Source organism: Galleria mellonella, unplaced genomic scaffold (assembly GCF_026898425.1).
Source record: "Galleria mellonella isolate WM207_F2 unplaced genomic scaffold, CSIRO_AGI_GalMel_v1 utg87, whole genome shotgun sequence".
NCBI lineage: Eukaryota > Metazoa > Arthropoda > Insecta > Lepidoptera > Pyralidae > Galleria > Galleria mellonella.
The window spans coordinates 1,796,923-1,823,970 of record NW_026442166.1 but is presented as its reverse complement, the minus strand read 5'-3'; the positions used below and the strand labels follow the sequence as shown (position 1 = coordinate 1,823,970).

At 34.6% G+C, this 27,048-nt stretch overlaps 1 protein-coding gene across 2 annotated transcripts in view; it reads right to left on the bottom strand.

The window, feature by feature from the left end:
* Positions 1-27,048, bottom strand: part of LOC113519265 (multiple C2 and transmembrane domain-containing protein) — a 163,619-nt gene that overhangs the window by 123,556 nt on the left and 13,015 nt on the right. For both annotated transcript variants that reach the window (XM_052902024.1, XM_052902025.1), the window contains exon 2: positions 6,652-6,810. In XM_052902024.1, the coding sequence (XP_052757984.1) occupies positions 6,652-6,682 (31 nt within the window). In that variant the 5' untranslated portion in view covers positions 6,683-6,810. The remainder of the gene's footprint in view (positions 1-6,651; positions 6,811-27,048) is intronic.

Here is a 27,048-nt window from a genome sequence, read left to right as displayed (position 1 = left end):
GGTTTTAACATATTTTGCCGACTGACCACGTATTACGTGTATAAAAAATCTTGTATACCTATTCAACAAGGATCAAGTACATAAAGTACTTAGGATAGGTGTAATGGACAGTTTACACGTCACATAGCGTGAGAGAAACAATTATACAGTCCCCACATATATTGCTATTACCGTGCAAAGTGAGTGAACTCTGTATAACTCGATAAAATGATAGTTTTCTATATTAATATCGTGAATAAAAACTGTTAATTTTCCTATACTTGTACGTGCTTATATCTATAACTGAATCAGTTAATAATAATAATTATTTTTATACATCTAATAACTCTGCTAAGGAATGCTGTTGTGTGTGTAAACGGTAGCATTTCAAATGCTTAGTACTGCTCAATTTAGAAGAATTTTGCGTTTCTACGTCCATTTGTAAGAGAGTTTATAAAATGATATTATGTATTGCATCCTTTTTCAAAGACAACAATGTATATATACATCGTCATAATCGTAGAATACTGACGGATCTATATATTAGACCAGAGGGAGGCTTTGTACTAAAGTCGATTGCTTGGGTCCCATTCATGTTTCAACCGTAAAGCAGTTGTGTTTGCATAGCTGTATTTCGGTTTGAAAGGTGGGGATATGGCGTAAATTTACTGGGTACAGAGGAATAACACCTGAGTCCTCAGGAATGGCAACGCATGGGGGGTATCATGGGCGAAACAGTTTACTCTGTTATGTCCAGAGCATGAGCAGTACGCTCATGTCTATAGGCGACGGTTACCACTTTCCATCAGGTGGGTCCGTCAGCTTGTTTGCCATTCTAAGTTGTATAAAAAAATTAATTATTTCTCAGATCCGTCAGTATTCTACGACTATAACGATATATATATATTTCATAACACTATTTTCTTTAAGACCCTTCCTTAATGAACACGAAAAAGTATGTGAAATGGCGCGAAATCGAACAAAGTTTTTATAGTAATATATGTGTTCCAAATTCAAAATAATTATAAAGTTGAAAAAAAAAAGTTTTTAAATAACCGTATTTATGGCCAGACTAGTTGTATTATATTGAAATACGGCACAATCAATAACATCTAAAACTTCTAAATTTCAAATCGATAAAGTTGTGGTTGCTAAAATATATCGTGGCAACAGACGGAAAGAGTCACAGCATTCCTTTTTAACTTTTTCGTGCGAAACTCTAAAAATAAACATGACAAAACCCATGTCATGGTGTCATTTTTTAATGATCTTGAAACGTAGATTATAAAAATGTAGATTTAGAATCCATGTTATATTGTTGCATGTGGCTTTTTATTTTTAATAATATTCTTCTTTATCACAGTTTATTTTTATATTAATAAAGCTGAGCGACAAATAGATCACCATTATTTAACACTAACGTTGACCGGGATATATTCAATGACTGAGAGAACAAATAGCCTATGTCCTTCTCCATCCAATTTTGTACATGTATATCAAATTTTCATATTGATTACGTAAGCCGTTAAAACATTATGAGCTAAAAAATAAACACCCTTATATATTTTTACCACGAAGGTGGTAAGTAAGCATATAGCCCGTCTGATAGTAAACGGTCACTGTAGCCTATGGACGCTTGCAACACTAGGAGCGTCACGTGTGGGATATCGACCTTGAAGATAATACACCCTTTTTGAAACATCCCGTACTGTATCCCATAGTCTATACCTATAAAAAGCTCGACAGGTAGCTCATTCTACAACCTGCTCGTTCGCGGGAGGAAACTCCTTTGAAACCGCACTGTAAGTGACAATTTGGGTTCTAGCATATGTGAATGAATTCCCTTATTAGGTTTGGGTTTCTACGTTAATAATATGAAAGGAATATAAATGTGGGGAACATTTCATATTTACATTATATTTACATCTCTAGCCTTTGTTCTTATTAAACTGCCGGGTCATGGCTGGATTACTAATTAATTTGGCTTATTATGAACTGTCAATTAAATAAAGCCCTGAGGGTTAATAATCTACTTTACGTGGATCACATTAAGCTTCAATTTTTTTTTTTTATTTTATTTATGGAAAATGATAACCGTCGCCTGTAAACATGAACGGCAGTAGTACGAGTACTATAGACATAACAAAGTATACTTTTTCGCCCATAATACCTCCATGCGTTGCCATTCCTGAGGATTCAGATGTAATTCCTCTGTACCCTGTAAATTACCCTTCAAAAGAAAAGCCAAACACAACTGTTCCATTGTAGAAACACGAAAGGGACAGAAGTACCCAAACAAACGACTTTTGAACAGTCTCCCTCTAATAAATAGTTTTGTAGATAATAGTAAAAAAATTTAATTAAAACAAATATGTGAATGTTCGTATTACGAGTAATAGAAAACAAAACAATAGTGTTTAGAAATTTTGTCTGTCTGTCTCTCTGTATGTTTGTTCCGGCTAAAACACGAATGGGACAGAAGTACCCAAACAAACGACTTTTGAACAGTCTCCCTCTGATAGATAGTTTTGTAGATAATAGTAAAAAAAATTGAATTAAAACAAATATGTGAATGGTCGTATTACGAGTAATAGAAAACAAAACAATAGTGTTTAGAAATTTTGTCTGTCTGTCTCTCTGTATGTTTGTTCCGGCTAAAACACGAATGGGACAGAGGTACCAAAACACACGACTTTCGTACATAATCTCCCTCTGATAAAATAACGCTCATAATATAGCAAGCATGTTTATATTAGCTAAGTTTACGAATTGAATTATAATTATGAAAAATTTTGTATCAGCCGCTGGTGAAACTCTCCCAAAGCCTTAACATTACGCCTTCAGCGCGGAATACGGTTCGATTCGCATTACGGTCCCTTTCATATAACAAGATGATACTCGTAAGTCGCCCGCGCTCGCTTACAAACAAGTTTGTAAACTCCTACGTGAACCGTACCGTTTACGGGATGGCCTATTCCGTGACGCGTTTCCTTCATCCTATAACTTTGGATCCCTTAAACGTATTGTGAATAAGCACTTACTGGGCCGTCATATTGCGGTGTCTTTGAAACTAGAACATTATCTGTTCGGTTCGCATTCCTGGACCTGTTCACATTTTGTCCCTGTATACGATCGAGGTCGTGTGATCACGATCGTGCTTCATAAAAGCTTTACAAATCCGTTAATATTACATCTTCAGTAGAAGACGCCCATTAAACTCAGCTAGATATAAGTAATTCCTTTTAACAATAAAGTATATTTTAACAATTTACAATTAAAGGGGGGAAAGGGATTGTTAGCAATGGAGTTTGACAGGCCCATTGCTAGCAATATGCCTTATAAGGTCGACCTCCACGTGGTTCCCCCTGGAAATCATCGTGAACAATTCTTGTTGAATTCGTCACGATGGGCTAACTGACCTACTTCATCCTCATCTATCATTCTTCACTGGTGCCCCGCCGGTGTATACCGATAGCGCGGGTGGGGTTACCATTCCATTATCATCCAATAAAAAAAAATTACAATTAAAAATGAAGGTCACATCTTTCTATATTTTTATAGAGCGCTAGTCAAAGGGACTATATCCCATCTTAGCGGGTAATGTAGTTCAAAAAAAAAAGTTTCTATCATACAATTTATACCTAGTTGGCGATCGTCATCTTGACGTACATTTACAGACTGCAAATGTACTTCTTCACGACTTGCTTAAATGCTGAGAGATTATAGGTAGAAATAGCCGTGGCCGGTAAGACAATTCCAAAATTTAACAAACTGACAGAAATTCACGAAAATTGTAATGTTATACTTGTGACAAATATAGATATATATATGACAAAAAATTAAATATACCATTTTGGCATTAAAACCAAAAAAAAGGAACGGCTGTAATTATAATACTTTTTTTTTATATTTAAAGCACATGTCTAGTGTATGAAAAAAAATATCCCAGCTTTGACCTTGGTCTTAATAAGGAAAATTGGGTTTATATTTTTCTATTTCAAAGTACTAACTCTACAAAACATTACCCGGAGTTACGTAATCCTCATGAATATTAATTAATTAAACGGGTAATACATTTGTAGGCTTGGTTTTAGAGCTGCTTTATTACTTTATTTAGCCATGTGATACCTATCATAAGTTTGTGAAAGGCCGTTTTTAGAATTATATTTTTTTCAACTTATTATAGCAAACAAGTTGGAAAGTGTTATCCGTCGCCTATAGACATGAACGGAATCACAGACACCACATAATACTATGGTGTCCGAGTTACGAGCACTTCCCAATCGTTGCCGTCCTTAAGGACTTTAATGTTATAACTCCATATTATACAATTCCACAGCTAAATCTCTTCAATCCAAAATATAGTGAATACGATCCCAATAAAGCAACCGAACGAAAATACATACACAAAAATAAATAAATACAGGTACTCAAACAAATAAATTTGTACAAACAAATATTCATTATGGTATGAAGTATTGTGTGAGTTTATGAAGGACAAAATCAAGCAAATCACTACATATAATGCAATATGCCACAGCATATTGAATGCGGCAGACAGAGATAGTTTCCAGTTCTTTCTAATTTGATTTCACGCTGTACCATCTGCTTGTTGATATTGAATTTTCTAGTCCGACAGCCGATTTATTTAGTTGGTGATTGCCACGCCATATAAAAATCGACAATATATATATACCTATATATATACTAGGTGTCACAGCGTATAGGGAGGTCAAAGATATAGCCTGAAATAGAGCTGGCCAAAAGAGAATTCATGAATTACCAGTAGTTGCCCCGACAAGAGGAAACTCTTAAATAAAATAAAAAGATCGTGGTTGAGGCTAGAAACATTGACAAGGAGTTTAATAAAATTTTGTAAATGTGAATTGTTTGTCCCAATTTGAAAGATAGGATAGGATAAGTTATTACCATCAGCATATTTCTCATAATACTATTACAACTGTACTATATTACAATTGTTACTTAGTATACATTGACGCTTATCTGTGAGAGCTGTATACACCTTTAATTGATGTGTTCATATGGACTTAATAATAATAATAATTTATTTATTTGCTCGAAATGCGGTAATAATAATGGTCTTAAATATTATTGAGCTACACATTTCGCCTTATCTAAAGGCATGCAAAAGGTAGCAGAACTAAACAAATACAAACTAAACAAAAACAAATACATAACAAGTCAAAAACATAACAAATGGCATACAATACAACTTAATTATACATTTACAAACATACATTTAATTTAAAAAAAAAGTCATTTATTGAATAAAAATTGCATTCCAGTAACCATTTTTTAACCGTAATTTAAAGTGACTTACTGGTATTTCTCTTATTGATTTTGGTATTTTATTATATACTTAAGCTTGGTAGTGAGGAGTGAGATGTTTTTGTTCAAGTAAACTTAGATTTAAGCATTTTTTATACAACAATATTTATGATAAATATAAGATAATAATTTTCTAGCTATTTTAAGCTGAGTTCGCTCATTTAAAGAATTTAAAGTTAGAAAAATTTAAAATTTAAAGTAACTATATACATAGAGTATAAATATATAATTATATTCGTCGACGCCTCTCTGTAGGGTAAAGGGATTATTAGTAATGGGATCTTAAAGCCCCATTTCCTGTAATATACCCTATCAGGTAAATATCCATGCGGTTTCCACTGGAAACCGTTGTGATGAATTCTTATAGCACTTATCATGACGGGACTGACCTACTTTCATCCTCACCTATCATTTTTCATTGGTGCCCCGCCAATGCTTGCCGAAAGCGCAAATGAGATAACGCCTCTCTGTAAGTCTGTACAGTAAGTAATCGAGTCTTGGTGTTACAAACTACACGAAATTTAAAAGTAGAAAATATTTTTGAACTTGTACCCCTTACATATGTGGCCAACAATTCTTGACCAACTTGTTGACGTGACTGAATTATTTATTAACTAATGAATTTTTAATTAACTAATGAAATTCCACAAACAAACAAACTAACAAACCAGAGGGAGACTTTGTACAAAAGTCGAATGCTTGGGTACCTCTGTTCCATTCGTGTTTCAACCGTGAAGCAGTTGTGTTTGCATGGCTGTGTTTCAGTTTGAAGGGTGGGATATGGCGTGAATCTACAGGGTACAGAGGAATAACACCTAAGTACTCAGGAATGGCAACGCATGGGGGGTATCATGGGCGAAACAGTATACTCTGTTATGTCCATGGTACTGCTCATGTCTATAGGCGACAGTTGCTACTTTCCATCAGGTGGGCCGTCAGCTTGTTTGCCATTCTAAGTAGTATATAAAAAAAAACTTTTTATAATACTTTATTTAATACTCGTAGAGGTTACTAAAATACTTTAAACAAATATGTACTTTGTTAATTTTCAAATTTCGTATAATTTATCCTAATTTAAATATCAATATCGGGACTTAACACGACACTATTAAAGGTAAAGAGTATAATAATATAATCATAATAACATAACTGATTTTAATCTAAAGTTGTTTGCATGGCTGTGTTTCGGTTTGGAGGTATGCTCATGTCTATAGGCGACGGTTACCACTTTGCCGTCTATTTGTTTGCCATTCTAGGTTTTATAAAAAAAAAAAGCTGTCGAGTTAAGTCCCGATCATGAATTTAAAACAAATATGTACTTACTGGGTAGCGGCGAGTGTTTCTTCGTGGACATGATTTGGTTCAGCTCATGTCAGCTATCGCAGCGCACGCACGTGATCATCGAGGACACGTTTACACGGAACCGCCAGCGTCTGCGCGCGCGCAGGTTCGTACGCACGACTTAGAGCCGCGGCCGCGACACTGCAATGAAATAAACTGATATATAACGAGGTTCAACAAGAAATGTTGTTTATGCAACTTAGTATAGCAAACAATGTGATAGTCCACTTGATGGAATGTGGTAACTAGGCATGATTAATACTGGTATCACTCCAATATCTATATATTGGATTCCTTTGGACAAGAGGGAGACTTTGTACAAAAGTCGATTGCTTGGGTACCTCTGTCCCATTCATGTTTCAACCGTAAAGCAGTTGCGTTTGCATGGCTGTGTTTCGGTTTGAATATATGGCGTGAATTTACTGAGTACGGAGGAATAACACCTGAGTCCTCAGGAATGGAAACGCATGGGAGGTATCATGGGCGAAATAGTATACTCTGTTATAACATTAGAGAAGTAACAGCTCAAACAATGTTTAAACGTAAGCTTAAAGATTGGCTGTTATGTAATGGGTTTTATACCATTAATGAATATTTCGCTAAAAAAACAATGGCACTTCACAACCTACACTAGAGATACCATTGAAGCTTCTGTTCTTATACACTAATTAATATCACAATTTGTTAAAATATTTTATTAATTTCGACAACCATTGTACAGGCTTTTATTTTCCGTTTACTGTAATGCATAATAATATATAATATGACAAAGGAAAGGAAATATAATGTAGAATATATATATATATATATATATATATATATATATATATATATAAATTTCTTATATTGATAAAATTTGCACACCGACATAGAGGCAGAATGTACACGGGAAATATAAACCTCTATCATCTAAAATTACCTGCATTCTAGCAAAATAAATTCATTTCATTTCATTTCATGTCTGTGGTACTGCTCATGTCTATAGGCGACGGTTACCACTTTCCATCAGGTGGGCCGTCAGCTTGCTTGTCATTCTAAGTTGTATAAAAAAAATATACTAAAGTAACAATTTGAACCAACAGTTATATGAATTTAACAATTAAATAGCGTCATTCAACATTCTCGTAAAATCGAAACTCTCCATTCAAAGTTCAACAAATTACAACACAAACGGAACTGGGGGTATCCTATTTTACATGAAACTTTGAAAAGCCTTCTAACAATTTCCATTGTTTTGCTTCAAATAGCCACAGAAGGTTTTCATTTATTTAAATAACTTCTAAAGAGTGGAAGTTATAAATTTGTCGGTATTGTCAATGACCATATCGTTGTTAAAACACGTGTATTTTGACAATTATATATATATATTTTTATAAACAACTTAGAATAATAATATATTTTTTAAAATCAGTTTATAAATGACGGAGTTATGAGGTAACAAACATAAAACAAGGTACAACCGAAGTGAGAATCTGAGTCCTCAGGAATAGCAACGCATGGGGGCTATCATCGGCGAAATAGTATACTCTGTTATGTCCATGATAATGCTCATGTCTATAGGCGACGGTTAACACTTTCCATCAGGTGGTCCATCAGCTTGTTTGCCATTCTAAGTTGTAGAAAAATATAAAGAAAATACCTCTGTCTTTTTAAAATTGCTTGAAAAAAAGCTTGTAAATAAATTTACTTGAATACTTATAGAGATTTCAGTGAGATAAGCAAAATACGCCGACATATCAAGTAAATGTTATTATTTAAAATCTCACAAGTAAATTTTACGAGAATATTAAATGGAATTACATCACATCCCATCAAATCTGATCAAAGGAGAAAGGGATCTAAATTTTTGGAAACACCTCACGTAATTAATCGGCGTTCCTTTATTGTGTTAAATCACGTCGAGCGACGCCGCGACAAACAGTTAATGGGAAATCAATTTTAGAATTTCTATTCCCATGGAAATTCTGTAATTCTTTCAGAATAAATTCAAGAACATTTTTTTTTAATTTATTTTCATAACAGACATTTTAATTGCTTGTCATCTTTCAGTGAAATAACCTTAATCTCTCTGTTATAAATTAAAATTGACGACCTTGTTGTTTCTTTAATGCATGATAATGGAATAGCAACCCTGCCTGTGCTTACGGTATACGCTGGCAAGACACCAGTGTGATATGATAGGTGAGAATGAAAAGGCAGCTTAGTTAGCCCATCGTAATGAATGTACCTGGAATTCATAAGGATGGTTTCCAGGGAGGAACCACGTGAAGGTCGACCTGACAGAGAGTTCACCCTCATATCATACAGCCTAAATGGTCGTGTACAACGCGGTTTCAGAGATGTTTTCTCCCACGAACACTCAGGTTATGGAATGAGCTCCCTGCCGAGGATTTCCCAAGAGACTACAGCATGGGGTTCTTTAAAAGGGGGGTAAAGAGGTTTCTTCAGGATTGGCAACACGCGCGTAGTACCTCTGGTATTGCAAGCGTTCATATGCTACGGTAACCGCTTGCTATCAGGTGGCCGTATGCTTGTTTGCCACCTCAGTGGTATAAAAAAAATGCTGTCCATCCCTCGACAGTTAAATTCCCTTAGTCGCCTCTTACGACACCTATGGGAAAAGAAGGGGTAGCCTACTCTATGCCGGGGTTACACAGTTCTTTTAAAAGTCACTTAAAATTATCCTTAATATCTCCTAATTACTTCATTTTATATAAATAAATACGTCTACACCTTGAAACTAATATATTATATCTCTTATTACTTATATATTTAATTACTAATGTCTCTAACTAAACAAATATAACCATGAGGAATTTTAATAACGCTTACCAACTAAGCAAACCCTTCAACTGGGTTTCTAATTAAACTCTATTTATACAGGCCAAGGATGAGAGCAGACAGTAGGAATTCATTACATACAACTGTCTGTTATAGGAGCAATTAAGTTAATTACAGATATAAATAACCGGCAAATAATTCCAAAAGTTATTTGTACGGAATCAATATTCTCTTTCCAGTGGGCACTTCACTAAGAAACCCTTCGAGTCGAGAATGTTATGAGCAAATTTTTTTTCTACTTATCCGATAAAAAATAATAACCGTCACGTTCACGTGAACAACACCATAGATGTGACACCACCATGACATCCAAGGTACACCTTATGCGTTGCCATAGCCGATTACCATGTTGTCTCCGTAGGTACCCTGTAATTTTGAGTCGGAGGTGTGGTGAGTGCGAAAGCGAACCCATGTCTCCGACATATGGCACCTCGAGGGTATATCGTCTGGTTTTTGGTGGGTACACCCCCACTTTACGGGGGGATTCCCACAGTACCCATTCACCTCCCACAAGGTGTATGGGTCTGCATAAAGCATTTTCCAGACGATAAAAAAAAAAGGTACCCTGTAATTTCACTGCCATATCCCACCCTCTAAACCGAAACACAGCCATGCGCACAACCGTTTCATAGCAAAAGGCATTCCTCCCTAGATGAAATAATCTCAAATATGTATATTATATTTATGTAAACGTTTTATTCATTCATGTTAAGTGTTTCGTATGAGAGTATTGAGTGTTGAGTAGTTATTAGTATGTATTATGTAATTAGCTACAATTGTTAATATAGAAATATGGATGTGTATTTATGTATGTATGTATATTCATATGTGTATATAATTCCAAAATTAACATAGTTACGCTATTGTATTTTTTTTAATGGGTGAAAATGATATGGTAACCCCGCCTGCACTAACGGGATACGCTGGCGGAGCATCAGTGAAGGGTGAAAGATGAGAATGAAAACAGGCCAGTTAGCCCATCATGATGAATTCATCAGGAAATAACATGATACTTTCCAGGGAGAACCATGATGAGATCGACCTGGTTAAGTATATTGTTAGCAATAGGATTCTCAGTCTCCATTACTAACAATCCCTTTCCCCCCACGTTATGGTATTAGGTTAGTACCTGTAGCGAACCAGTTTCACCCGGGTGAAAATTACATACATCTTCGGTGGAAGTAAGGTTCTTGAGTGGCGACCCCGTACGGGCAAACATAGTATAGGACCCTCCACTAGATGGAGTGACGACCTTAAATGATGGCTCAGGAACATCGCTTACAGCAGTCTATGAATGAAGCCTATATTCAGCAGTGGGCAGATAATGGCTGAGATGGTGATGATTAAAACCCTTCCGTACAAAAATATTTATATAACAATGACCCTATCAAAATTTAATGCATTGTTTATAAGAAACAAGCGGTGAAACAGACAGCGACTTTCTCATTTACTTATTCGTACTATTTAAAGAAGAACTCACAAACGTTTTGAAACTTTCAAAAATATTAGCATATTTTCAATTTCTTTGGCTAAAACTTGCTCTAACTTTTTAGAAGAGAAACAGAATTCTTCTTGTTTCAAGTTAATAAAACGTGCCTTGAGTTTTTGACATCGTTTCGATACTCCATTCTTGATTGATAGTAGTGTTTCCGAGCGAAGCGAACTTCGATCGCGTAAAATCCATTTTCGTCGTAAAGGACTATTCATATTACACTGAATTTCCATTAAATTTACGTCATGTACCTTTCTTTTCCCATGGGTGTTCTAAGAGGCGACTAAGGCATTTTAATAGTTGAGAGGTGGGCAGCAGTGTCCCTCTTAAAGCATCAATAATGGAAGGTGGGTGGACAGTTAACCGCTGTTATTTTTTCTCATGTAACTTAGAATGGCAATCAAGCTGACGGCTTACCTAATGGAAAGTGTTACCCATTGTCTATAGACATGAACACTGTCATGGACATAACAGAGTATCCTGTTTCGCCCATGATACCCCCCATGCATTGCCACTCCTGCGAGGACTAAAGTGTTATACTTCTGTACCCTGTAAAATGATATGATATGATGATAATCTATTATATATCATAAATAACACATATAAAGCGCCTATAGTAGTTTGTGTATGTTTGTATTTTGTGCATTGTTGTCAGGTTATTTATTTGAAATTAGAAAAATTCTCCCACGACTAATTTATTTTGGATAATACAATGCTTTCACTTCATCTTCATTAACAGACTTATCAAATTGCTATGTTCTATTCTACTCACAGCATTATGCTACGCTTACGTAGCACCATGCTTTGAGTAGAGAAGGACATAGCATATTTTTGTCCTGGTCAATCGACATATCCAAATCACGGAAACAAAGTCGCAGGCAAAAACTAGAAAAATCGATTATTTTTAATATTATAAAGATGAAATTTTGTAATTATGTATGAATAGATATTTATTACTCTTTTACGCAAATAATTACTGAACAGATTTAATGGAAATTTGGTACACGTGTAGGTTATAACCTAACTTAGTAGATATAATACTTTATATACAGATTCACGCGAGCAAAGCCACAAGAAACAGCTAGTAAAAATATTTCAGTAAAGAATAAAAAACTTTGACCAAAAACTGCCACTACAGACAACCGACCACGCTAACGACGGAACTATCTACACATATTCACGTACTATGTTCGCCAATCCACCGCTCGTTGTAATGTGAATAGGCCTTTATCTATTGACAGTAATCTGTCGGCCAAATAGGTAGCTCAAATATATCGGTTTGACTCTGGTAGTAAATAAAAGATTTTCTTGGCACGAAGTGTAATATTTTTTATTCCATACAACTTTTATGTGGGTTTAGTACCAAAATTTGTTGTTTTTTTTTTATACAACTTAGAATGGCAAACAAGCTGACAGCCCACCTGATGGAACCGAAACACAGCCATGCAAACACAACTGCTTCACGGTAGAAACACGAATGACAACTACGCCTTTTGTATCACTTCCCATTAAAGTTTACTGTATTCTTTATTGTATACAAAAGGTTATTGAAATGGAAAAACAAACATAATAGTCCACAAAGGCGAGCTTATCTCCAAAAGAGATTTCTTCCAGCAGACTCAATATGAGAAAACTGACAGTTCATTAGTAGTTACAGTCATACATGTGTACCAATCGACTTAAATATTATAGTTAAAAATAAAGAAATAAAATGTCTTTACAATTGAAAAGACCGATATTGTATTTATTATTTTTTTAATAGTTCATGATCATTACCATCATATCAGCCTTTAACTGTCCACTGCTTAACACAAGCCTCCCCCTTGGGGGGTTTATCCAGGAGTTGCCACGCTTGGCAGGCTTTTTGGCAGGGTTGGAAATTGCAGTTAGGCTTTAGAGATGTTTTAATAGGGACCCTGATTTATATGGTCCAATAACATGTAAATAAAAAAATAGATAAATTCTCAGCTTTATGTACCGTTAACAATTTTGACTTCACTCTGTGTAGTAAACATTAAGTTTGCCTTTCGTAAAATTTAATTAATAAAAAGTAGTAATAAAAAAAACCTTTAAACCAGCAAAATGTCGTGAAGTAGAGTCGAGATTGAATTAATTACATTTAGTTGTCCGGCATGTTAAATAGGCCGGCTGTCCTGGAAATGGGATATTTGGCAGCCCTAGATGTAACTATGTAACTGTCCTAGATAGTTAATGTTGCCATGTAATAAAAGTGGTTTGTAACGTATATATCTAACCTAAGTACATATACAATATAATACTTGCCAACTAGGTCTACAGCGATGTAAAATATATCGTGTATTCAGAAAGAAAAAGATTAAAACCGGAATTCACTTTATTTAAGAAGGTATATATATATATATATATATTATATATTTTTTTTATAATTAGTGTGTACAATAAAGTATTACATAAATAAAAAAAGAAAACGTTATTTTTATCATTATCCTACTTTAGTTCAATATTTATGACAATATATTTTTATTCATGCAACTTGGAATGACAAACAAGCTGACGGCCCACCTGATGGAAAGTGATAACCGTCGCCTATAGACATGAACAGTACCATGGACATAACAAAGTATACTCTTTCGCCCATGATACATTGCCATTCCTGAGGACTCAGATGTTATTCCTCTGTACCCTGTGAATTCACGCCATATCCGACCCTTCAAACCGTAACACAAATATATTTTAATCATTGTTGCATTGCACTCCCTACATAGAATGGCCCACCCCTTTCTTTCCCACAGATGTCGTAAGAGGCAACTAAGGGAACTTAATGACGAGAGATGGACAGCAGGGTCCCTCGTATATCAACAAAAGCCTAACTGCAATTACCAATCCGCCTGCCAAGCGTAGCAATTACTAACAAAACCCCACTTATGGGAAAGGCCTATGTTCAGCAGTGGACAGTTAATGGCTGCTAAGAACTTTTTAATCATTTAAAAATAATATCATCCAAATCTCTTGGAAAATAAATATGAGGCCGACATTATTTATTCACTTAAAAAATATTACGACGTAATTAGACTTTCCAAAAAAAAACCTTAAAAAATAACATTACGGTTTCCTCTTTTTACGGTACGAACATTGCCAGCTGATAATTAATGCTCCTTTCCACTCAGGGTTTGCTGGAAAAAAACTCTAACAGAGTTAAGCTCGCTTGTTGTACAAAATAAATTACTTTGTTTTGTACAGCACGAATATGGCAAACAAGCATGGGCTGTATGCTTTGATAACAAACGGTCAATAATAAAATTATCATTATTATATATATATACATATATACATATACACATATATATATACATAAAATAATTAATTTAAAAAAATAAATTCGTTGACAATAAGATCATCAATAGCCTTGACTCTCTAGACTGAAAAACATATGGTTTTTTCCAAACAATACATATTAAATTGCTCAAAAGTAATCTCATCCAAATATTTCGAGAAGAAAATATTTTTGTACCTAACAATATTATTTTTTTAATTTAAAAGTAATCTCATCCAAGCCTCTTCAGAAACTCCATTTTTCCAAAGCAAACAATGGTTAATATCTTCTTTTGATTGAGATAAAACGTATGGCAAAGGAACAAGTCGAGACAGCCGACGACTTATCTGCACTCTACAGCGTGACACAGATAGGTATTATACTCACTAGCAGAAATAAAACAAAGAGATATAAAGTTTCCCGTAAACAATAAATGTTAATATTATTTTAAAAGCACCTACAGTATATTTCAATAGAACTTGAAATGGAAAATGTAAACAAATTAATAATTCACCCGACAATAAGGCAGTCTGCTGTTGTATAATAGTAGTACAAATCAACATTCAATTTATTTATTGAATATTGTAATTTCTTAGTAATTTTATTTAGAAATGCTATTTAAATAGTTCAACGATACACGAAAATCTTTAATAATATTATAAACGCATTTTAACGCTTGCGCTGTTTCTGTTACTATCACGAAATAATATCATAAAATAAAAGATAAATAAAATAAAACATACTTAAATCTAGGACTTTAACATATACTAAATTAACAGAATAACACATTGTAGGTACTTGTAAACATATAATGGACCCATCTTAGGCTAACCGTCTGGACCAAAGACAAACAACACAGACCAGATCATTAATCACAGCCCACATTCTGTTCATAGAAATTCGCACACTACTATGGACTAGTACCGTAGCCGCCATGACGACGTAGAATAGTGATGTGCCGAGTCAGGTTGACTCGAGTAGGTATTGATTCGATTACGTATTAGCTATTACGATTACTTAGCTGATTCTATTTGACCGCATCCAACGCAGGGCGCCCCGAATCATCGATGACCCTGCGATTTCCGATCGACTGAATCCTCTGTCTATGCGATGAGACGTTGCGTCTCTTTGTATATTCTACAGGCTGTGTCAGGGGAAGTGCTCACATGAACTGTTTAATATAATACCTGCCGCTCATTTTCATTACTGTACGACTAGGCAAAAATTTAATTTCCATTAACATCACCTAGAGAAAATGGTGGTACGTGTCATGCGTCACTTTCGACAGGAAGTTGACTAATAAGTTAATATGGAATAATTTGTTCCACATTTTTGTGTTTTTGTTATAAAAATGTGGAACAAATTATTAGCAGGCGACATTTCTTAATAAATACGACATCGAAATCTTCAAGAGGAAAAATTATACCCTTTTTAAAAAGTCGCCAACGCATTGGCAATTCTCCTTTGGTCTCTTTAGTGTCCATGGGCTGCGGTTATCGCTTACCATCAGATGAACCGCATATATATAAAAAAAACTCTACAAGAGAGAAGGCATTGTTATTAAGTAAATAATAGGGACTAACAACCCTATTGCTAGCAATATACAGTATATTAGTTTATAGCATACATGGTTTTTTAATGGATGATAATGGAATAGTAACCCCGCCTGCGCTAACGGTATGCTTTGGCGGGGCATCATTGAGGGATAATAAGTGAAAATGAAAAGGTAGATCAGTTAGCCCATCAAAATAAAGACAACTGAAATTTAGAACGATGGCTTCCAGGAGTGATTTCGTGGATGTCGATCTGATAAAGTATTTTCTTAGTAATGGGACTGTTAATTACCACTAACCAATTCCTTTCCCCCCGCGCAGGTTGGATAACCATTCCATTATCATCCATTAAAAAAATATACTCGAGTACTCAATAAACAAACTTTAGATACACAATATTCGAATACATGTTACGTGTGGTCCCGCCATAGAATGGGGCGTCTATTCCTTTTACATGGATATCGGAAGAGGCGACTAAGGGAACTTAATAGTCAAGAGATGGACAGCAGCGTTCCTCCAAAAATATCACCAAGGCCAAGCTGCGGTTACCAGCTTGTCTGCCAAGAGTGACAACTACTGGTAAACCCCTCCAAGGGGTAGACCTATGTTCAGCAGTGAACAATACGGTTGATATCATCACTCAATATATATATAGAATTTGAGTACACAATTACAGGTTTATTTTACAAGATGAAATTCCGAAATTTCGGACTCGATTTCGTGTTTTTGTTTATACCAAAATCGGACCAATAAATGGAGTTTAACATATCGTTCGTCATACATCCTATCATAAAAGTCCAAAGGAACAATATTTTAACATTTTTAATATTTCCAAACGGCATGTATTATGTAATTTTAACATCAAAATTGTGTTTCGTTCGGCTCCGAAATTTCGGAACACATTTCATGGTAGGCCCTCAGAGGAAGTACTCGAACAAGCGTACAAATACTCGAATACTTAAGTACTTGTCCGAGTCTGAAGTCTCAAGTAAGCATGTGTATACTTTTTAACGAACATCAAAATATTCGAATACCAAAAATTTGGCTCTACTCGTCATATCACTAATATATAATGGATTTAAAATTATATTTAAATCCCGTCCCCCTCCTTTCATCATCCTACTTTACTTTGTTTTAATATTCAGTTACATTATCAAAGCAATACCATTTCCTTTTTAATGGAAATTTTCCTGAAAAAAAAGCCGCTTAATTTTTTTACAAAATTAAAAAACTCTCTTTGAAGTCTCTTGAAATAAAAATACCTATACCTTGCAGCTCATTGTGAATCTTTGTAAAATAAATCCAAAAATTTTGCAAAAAATCTTAGGCCCAATGTTAGACTAAAAATAGACTTAGAATAACTTCATTTTCATCATCATTCTCCGCCCTTCGTTTTGCGTCACCATCGTCGTTATAACAAAATAATTTTAAATAAAAATTTACATAGAGTGTACATACATATATAAAAGAAATAAGTAAGAAAAAAGTCGAATATGGAAATATATTTTACTGAAATAGATATTATCTTGCGGAAGTCCATAGCACTGGTTATTTATTCGCAGTTTGGGTGCCCAACGGTTAACACTAGGCCCCGAGCAGCAGTTTAATAATTTGCCTAAAATTGCTGTGTTTAAAAGTGAAACACATGTCGTAAAATTTGCGCGAACAAAATGGCAGTCACAAATAAACTAATGATAGTGAAATTAAACAAAATAAATATAGATAAATAAATATAAATTAATCAAATAACTTATGTAAATATATAAAAAATGTCTTCTTCAATCATAAACATTGAATGGCAAGACGTTTTACGAGTATAAACAATTTAAAACGCTTCATGACTATTCACTTTTATAACAAATGAAGCTATAGTAAGTATATCATGCTTTATTTATTTATTTTGTTAGTAGATTTTAAATTTTAATACAACTGTTGCAATTACATAACATATTCATATCCTCAGGAACGGCAACGCATGGGGGGTATCATGGGCGAAACAGTATACTCTATTATGTCCATGGTACTGCTCATGTCTATAGGCGACGGTTACCACTTTGCATCAGGTGGGCCGTCAGCTTGTTTGCCATTCTAAGTTGTATAAAAAAAATACTGGAAAAAAAATAGTGACAAATCCGTTCAGAGTTGTCAACTTACTAGTGTGACATATCTGCTTATGCACTCACAAACTTACTTACCTTACTCACCTAATAAAAATCAGACGTATTGAGAGCTTCTTTCTTTTAGAAGTCACTTAGTAATTGAATCATCATCATGTCAGTTACTATCTATCCACTGCTGAACATAAGCCTCCGACTTAGACTCCTTCTTGAGCCACCTGCATCCACTAACTCCCTGCAATGCATTTAAGGTAGTCACTCCATTTAGTGGAGTATCGTCCTACACTGCATTTACCTGTACAAGGTCACTACTCAAGAACATTTCAATCCTATCGATTGTCGGTTCTTCGAGTTATGTGACCAGCCCATTGCCCTTCAGCTTTCTTATCCTTCGGGCTATGTCTGTCACTGTGGTTTTTGTGTGGATATCCTCATTTCCGATTCTATCACGTAATGAAACTCCGTGCATAGGCTGAGTAACTTGAAGTTTTGTATACGGGCGACTGAGTAGGACCATGTTTCGATTCTGTAGGTCATAACTGGAAATACACACTGGTGAAAAACCTTCGCTTCAAACGAAATTTTGGATGAGAATATGTGGCATAGTTTTCCGAAAATGGCGTAGAGTAATAATTGGATACTAAATTCAATAATATAATACGTTAAATAAAATACACTAACAAGGATATCATGTTAATAAATTTAACTACAATTATAAACGCGATAGTTTCTGAGCAAGTATGGACGGATAAATATATGACAAATTTGAATAAAAAGTAGTCGAAAAGATCACGTTGTAACTTAGAACACTCTATATAGTAATTCACGCGCGCGAAGCCGAAAAATACAGCTAGTATAATAAATTCAAGCCAGTCGGTCAACGGATAATAAAACCCTTTTAATAAAAACAAAACAACAGAACAGTTGAAGATTAATTAATTCGATATTCGCTCCGTTTTCAAGAGCAATGAGCACCTTTTGCAGATTGGAAATTTAATGGATTCTGTTTTAAACTCTATAGTCTAGGAAATAAGATTCAATATTAATAAACTTTCGTAAACACCAATTTCCAGTTTCCACTTGATAATTCTATCTTTTGTTTTGAATTTAAATTTAAATTAAACGAATACATGGAATTTGCAAGTTTTCCCTACATGTACCTATTGAAATGTTTTACTACTGTTCGCCGCTGCTTTACTCGCGGGGACACCGTTACTCTAATTTCTATGTAAATTTTACATAATCATTTGTTAGTTTTCGCTTCTATTATACCTATAAGTAATCATCATCATTATATCAGCCGTTAGCTGTCCACTGCTGAACGTAGGCCTCTCCCACAAGAGGGGTTTTGCCAGTAGTTGTCACGCTTGGCAGGCGGATTAGTAACTGCAGTTTGGCTTTTGGTGATGTTTTCAAAGGGACGCTACTGCCCATCGCTCGCTATTAAATACCCTCAGTCGCCTCTTACGACATATATACATACATAGATACAAATATATACTTACACATATATATTCATATAAATATTCCTACACATACAAAAAATATATATATTCATAAAAAGAAGATGCTCTTTAAGTGTACTTTTAAAAATATGTATTGCAGTACCCCGTTTGTTTATCTCGTTTCTGTGAGTGAATGAAAACATCTGCAAACTTCGCAGATGCATAAAAATGTTTATAACCAAACCACTGAACCGAGATAAAAATAGTATGTTGTGTATTTTCCTACAAACTCGTGCTCACGTCGGATGTTAAGATTATTAGAATAAGAGGTAAAAAAAGTAATTCTCATTTTACCTGTCCATTCATTTTTTTCCATGTCATCTGACATTTTCGACCATTACAAATATGATACATATAAACGTAATATAAATACATAACGGTATACAATCATCAATTCATCATCAGCCTTTAACTGTCCACTGCTGAACATAACTCTCCCTTTTGGGGGGTTCTGCCAGTAGTTGCTACGCTTGGCAGGCGGATTGGCAACCGCAGGCTGTAGAGGTGTTTTAAGAGGGATGCTGCTGCCCATTCCTCAACATCTCTTAATCGCCCCTTACATTACATTACATTCACGAGAATGGAAGGGGTGGCCTATTCTATGCCGGAACCACACGCCGTAGTGTTTAATAAATAATTATATAATCTATACTTATAATAAATCTGTAGAAAGGTCAATTCTGTACATGAAATATATTTCCAAAATAACTATCAGGGGGTGATTAGTGATCGACACTGATGCCAAAAATGAAATCAGTAAAATTTTTGTCTGTCTGTCTGTCTGTATGTTCGTTATAGAAACAAAAACTATTCGACGGATTTTAACGAAACTTAGTACAATTATTCTTCATACTCCTAGGCAGATTATAGTATACTTTTCATCACGCTACGATCAATAGGAGCAGAGCAGTGAAGGGAAATGTGTCTGTTACATCAAAACCACTGAGCCGTGAGGAAGGACATAGGACTTTTTTACGAAAAACGACGGAAACGCGTAGTCGCCGATAACAGCTAATAAAATATAAGCGTAATATACATAAATTAATTAGGGGAGAAGCCGTATATAATGATTTGTCTTCTAAAAATCAATATTACACAATGGTAACTATATAGTCATAGACTGCATCTTAATATAGGTTATACATAGATACAGAATAATTTATTTAAGCTACAAAAGATTTTTTACTATAAAAAAAAAACATTAAAAGAAGTCTGCACCACAATTTTTTGAATCAAACTTTTCAAACCACCTGCTCTCTACGAAGCGGCGAAAGACAATTTAAGTTTAATATTAAAAAAATTCCTTCCAGCTTAAGACTTCTAAAGCCATATATATAATATAGATTTTCACCCAATCTCAAATCTGGGGGTCTACCATGAAATGAAATTCCGAATTTTCGGGCTCAATTTCGTGTTTTTGTTCGTACCGAAATCGAACCAGTAAATGGAGCTTAACATTTCGTTTATCATAAATCCTATCATAAAAGTTCAAAGGAACGATATTTTAGCATTTTTATCATTTTTAAACGGTACATATCATGTAATTTTAGCATCAAATTTTTGTTTCGTTCAGATCCGAAATTTCGGAAAACATTTCATGGTAGGCCCTCTGGCCTCTTATCTGTAGGACGAAAACGATCTTAACAAAATCCGGGAACAATCTTAAAGAACTGAGATTACATATTGTGATAAGAACCAGGTCCAAATTATATTTTAATTATACTGCGTTGGAATAAAAAGATATATCTATTATTAAGATATATCTATGTTTTTACCTCTCTATTAATCTAATACCCAAATAGATATATTTGGATATTAGATTTATTAATCTATATATATATATATATATATATATATATATATATATATATATATATGGTTAGGCACCTCTGTCCCATTCGTGTTTCTACCGCGAAGCAGTTGTGTTTGCATGGCTATGTTTCGGTTTGAAGGGTGGGATATAGTGTGAATTTACAGTATACAGAGGAATAACACCTGAGTTCTCAAGAATGGCAACGTATGGGGGGTATCGTGGGCGAAACAATATACTCTGTTATGTCCATGGTACTGCTCATGTCTATAGGTGACGGTTATCACTTTCCATCAGGTGGGCCCTCAGTTTATTTTCCATTCTAAGTTGCATAAAAAAAATCACATAATGTTATTATTTACCGTCAGTAAAAGAATTTTTGAAATCGGTTATTCAACTGATCGGTTATTTTATAACATTTTATATGTGAATCTTTAAATTGATATAACTTTTTTATTTATAAACCGATCGAAATAAAACAAACACTAAATGTTAAGTGAAGTAAACCGCAACGCATTAGTGAAAACCGCATTCAAATCGGTTAAGCCGTTTCTGAGATTAGCGTACACAAACGTACAGATAAACAGACACAAATTCTAAAAATCATTGTCTTGGATTCTATTACGTTCATAAAGTCCCTCTATAATAGTTTTTCTTATATATCTTCCATGTACAGCGACCAGTTATGGTTTTGTTATATGTCTTGACTGGTATAATCTCTGTGATTAGATCGTACCCGCATCCTCGTCCTCGTAGCCCTGACATGTTTACCGACCGGGATAAAAACTTGCCTATATCCCTCTCCATCCCATATAGTCTGTGTATACCAAATTAAGTGATTGGTTAAGCCGTTAAAGCGATATAAGTAACAAACCTTACAAGAATGGGGACGGGAAGGGATTGTTAGTAATGGGGAGGTTAGTCCCCATTGCTATCGATATATCATATCAGGTCAACCTCCACGCAGTTCTCCTAGAAACCATAGTAACTAATTTATCGTAGAATTCGTCATGATGGGCTAACTGACCTGCTTCATCGTCATCTTTAATCTCTCAATGGTGCCTCGCCAGTGTGTACACCGATAAAACAGGTGGGATTATCAGTTAATCATCCATTAAAAAAAAAACAAACCTAATAATATTAGTGAGGACTAATAAAATAAAAAAAAATATTTATTTATCCTAACATGTAGTAAAGCTTCAAAAACTATAAATTAAAAGCAACTACGCAATTCAGCCAAAATAAAATTCTAAAAGGTCTCGCTGAATGCGCAATGAAAAAAATATAATTATATATGCCTTACTTTTTTCTATTAAATTGAACATCAAAAGGCAGAAAGCCTCAAGGATTCATTGAGGCAAACTAATGATATGAACATTTCGTGTTATTTAGTTCACTTCGATAAATATTATTTCATTTTTTTTACATCTATACTCGGTACTACCAGAGGGAGACTTTGTACAAAAGTCGATTGCTTGGGCACCTCTGTCCCATTCGTGTTTCTACCATGAAGCAGTTGTGTTTGCATGGTTGTGTTTCGGTTTGAAGGGTGAGATATGGCGTGAATTTACAGGGTACAGACGAATAACACCTGAGTCCTCAGGAATGGCAACGCATGGGGGGTATCATGGGCGAAACAGTATACTCTGTTATGTCCATGGTACTACTCATGTTTATAGGCGACGGTTACCACTTTCCATCAGGTGGGCCGTCAGCTTGTTTGCCATTCTAAGTTGTATAAAAAAATACTAATGTAATAACGAGAAAAGATTTTATTTTTGTATGTTTGTTTGTTTGTAACGGGATAAACTCAAAATTATTTTGTATATTTTTTTGTAATAAATAAACGCATACATTATTTAACTGATTTTAAAAATTCCTTAAGCCTCATCATCAGTGAGTAACATAGGCTACATATTATTTTCAAAAAAAATTTGAGAACTACGTAAATTACAAAAATGTAAACCAAAATATCAAAAATTTTCCAATTAAAGCTAATATAAATCACTGTCTTTCTATCTATCCACTCGTGTGAAGCCAGGGCGGATCACTAGTTTGTTTATAATAGATATGACAAGTCAAAATATGTCTTTAAATTCAGATTGAAATTTTGACTTTGAATTTTTTAATTTATAAGATTAAGGAGTCTTCAGAGTCTTAATTTTACAAATTCAAATTTCGCATAGTGAATTTTATGTTATATTTAATTTTAATTTACTGGGTAAAATATACATTTGGCCTTCACTAGCTTTTACCCGCACCTTCGTCTAATATTCTTCACTGACTGGCATAAGTAGCCTACGTTCTCCATCGTATATAACATGGGTCGCCAACCAGTCGATCGCGACTATTAGCCCAGTCGATCGTGGCAAGGCAAAATATAAATTAAAAATATAAGTTATTAAAAATATTTTTCAGTTTTATATTTTCTCTCTTAATGAAATAAAAAAATACTACAATACTACATAATTGTGTAGATTTCAAAAAGTATGCAATTGGTAGATCGCATAGGGTTTCGTCAGTAGACAGTTGATCTTGGGTTTAGTCAAGTCGATCACCCTTGCTATATAATTTGTTGTAGTACGCAGACAAAGTCTCGGCTAAAAGATACTTTATAATAAAAACTACAAAAAATTTTCGCCATTTATATCTGTACTCGAATTTAGGTACAAAAGACAAAGGAAAGTTACGAAGCAATCTAACTATTGCTAACTTTCGTTGCTCCATACAGCGGTTAAACACAAAAAGGAAATTCCCTCTTGTGTCATAAATACGAACCGAGGTCTTTACCACGCCGCTAACAAAAACGTATACCTACTTAATCAGATAGGTAAAGGGAAAAGGATCGCTGATAACGGGGACTAGTGGCCCCACTGCTAAGGGGAAATCGGAATATTAGCATCCTATTAAAAGAAGGTTCTACGAGTGAAACTGAGCATAAAAGATTAATGAAAGTAAATAATTCTATTGTTAAGACAGTATTCCATACTGCGTACCTGATGACCAAAGAGTTTATAATAAATTTATTTTAATTGGCATTTTATTAATTAATATTTGTATAATATAACAATATAAAAATTATAATTAATTAAAATTAAGATAATAATATAGTAATGAATGTAAACTATGGGTATATACCTGAAATAATGAGATTTATATATTTTTTTAATAAAATTCTCATCTCCCTCCATTAAGGAAAGGAGATGGCAAACTAACCCCCGACAGAAACACAGTCGGTTGTTATTCTTATTAATCCGTCACGATGGGCTACTTGACATGCTTTTATCCTCATCTATCACTGGTGTCCTGTTTGCGTTTTTGGTATACGTGGTATATGGTATAAAGAATATGGTATACCAAAGGGAGACTTTGTACAAAAGTCGATTGTTTAGGTACCTCTGTCCCATTCGTGTTTCAAACGTGAAGCAGTTGTGTTTGCATGACTGTGTTTTGGTTCGAAGGGTGGGATATGGCGTGAATTTACTGGGTACAGAGGAATAACACCTGAGTCCTCAGGAATGGCAACGCATGGAGGGTATCATGGGCGAAACAGTTTACTCTGTTATGTCCATGGTACTGCTCATGTCTATAGGCGACGGTTACCACTTTCCATCAGGTGGGCCGTCAGTTTGTTTGCCATTCTAAGTTGTATAAATAAAAAAGGTTAGCATTCCAATCTCATCCATTAAAAAAGATAACAAAACTCGTAAACTCTTGTCTATGCGAAGTTACGTTGCATTTCTTTGGGTGTTCCACAGAATGGAATATCATAAGAACTAGAAAACACTTTATAATACATCTCTTTGTTTTGAAGATTCTTCGAATTGGACAATTCTTTGGCGAAGAATTGTTCAATTTATTCCAATAACCAACTTACGCGACCACGCTACCCGCCGTAAATTAAAATGCCACCAACATTGCCTTGATGAATAGCGGTTCACTAGTTTTAGATGACATTTCCTGTCACGTGTCATAAAAATATGGTAGTCATAATATAGGGTACGAAGCACTTTAGGCCCTGGTCTTAGTCTAAGTAAAGCTTGTACCATAGATACCTACTAAATATATGTAGATACGCAAATACAAAAAAATGTGCATAGAAAAAAAAATTGTTTTTCTTTAATACGATTATTAAATAAAAACTCGTTTTATTTTTTTCACGGCCAGAATCTCATCACGAATTTTACTTCTTCACAGCAGGCAGTTGACATTAATTTTTATTATGTGCCAGCTCTTGAAATATAAACTCCATTAAAATTGTGAAATCAAATTTCCCCAAAGTTTGAATTAGTCCAAGAATATTCTATTTTAGGATGGAAATTATGATGAATAACTTAACTTTTGATCGTTCAAATTATAAATAATAAAACAGTCAAAGTCATGACTTTAATGATTTCCTCTCCATGCCATAGAGCTGCCCTCTTATAGCGTAAAGTTTTGCGTAAATCAGTTTTTGATATCCAATGATACTAATAAAAAAAGTTATTAAGACTTTTATTTAATCAGTCTTTTACTGTGACTTCTTCTGTGTAGCCATGATATACTCGACTATAATAATAATATTTCAAGATTGACTTCTATAAAAAAAGAACTAAATTCAACGGTACAAAATATTTTTTTTTTTTAATTTCAAAACTAAACTACAGAAATTTTTATAAAATGTCTACAAGACCAACCTGTAAGTATATCCTTTCAGCTTACAAAAGAATTTCTAATTATAACTAACAGAGTTATGAGGTAACAAACAGAAAAATGCAACTGAAATGAGAATTATATATATAAAATATTCTTAATTTTGAAGACAATTGAAAAGTAGTTTCGACCAGAGGGAGACTTTGTACAAAAGTCGATTGCTTGGGTACCTCTGTCCCATTCGTGTTTCAACCGTGAAGCAGTTGTGTTTGCATGACTGTGTTTCGGTTTGAAGGGTGGGATATGGCGTGAATTTACTGGGTACACAGGAATAACACCTGAGTCCTCAGGAATGGCAATGCGTGGGGGGTATCATGGGCGAAACAGTATACTCTGTTATGTCCAGGGTACTGAATATGTCTATATGCGACGGTTACTACGGTTCTCATCAGGTGGGCCGTCAGTTTGTTTGCCATTCTAAGTAGCATTAAAAAAACAAACAAATAACCTAACAAACGCTATTTTGCCAACTACTTCCACCTATCGGGTAAATTTTACTTATCAGGGTAGAAATTTCATTAAAATCTGTTGAACAGTTTCGGAGATTAGCGAGAACGAACATCACGACACGGAACTTTTATGTATTTTTTTTAATGGGTGATAATGGAATGGCGGGGTTACGCCTGCGCTATACGCTGGCGGGACACCAGCGAGCGATGATAGGTGACGATGAAAGTAAGTCAGTTAGCCCACCGTGACGAATTCCACTAGAATTAACCACGATGGTTTCCAGGGGAAACCACGTGGAGGTCGACCTGATAGGGTGTATTGCTGGCAATGGGTCAGTTAGACCCCATTGGTAACAATCCCTTTCCCCCCACTTTTATGTATTACTATTCTTGGCTCGCTACTTCGTACGCGCAAATTTTAGAAATAGGAAAATCAATAAAATAGACCAATTTTAGATGGCGCATCAAGATAAAACATACATCAGATGTTAAATTATACCTTTAGAAATATAACTGTGTAAATCGTATCGAATTTCTTGTAACACTTTTTGCGTGATACTGAAACAAACATACAGACAAAATTTATAAAAAAATAGTGTTGTGGCTCCTATTGCTCTTATAACACCGC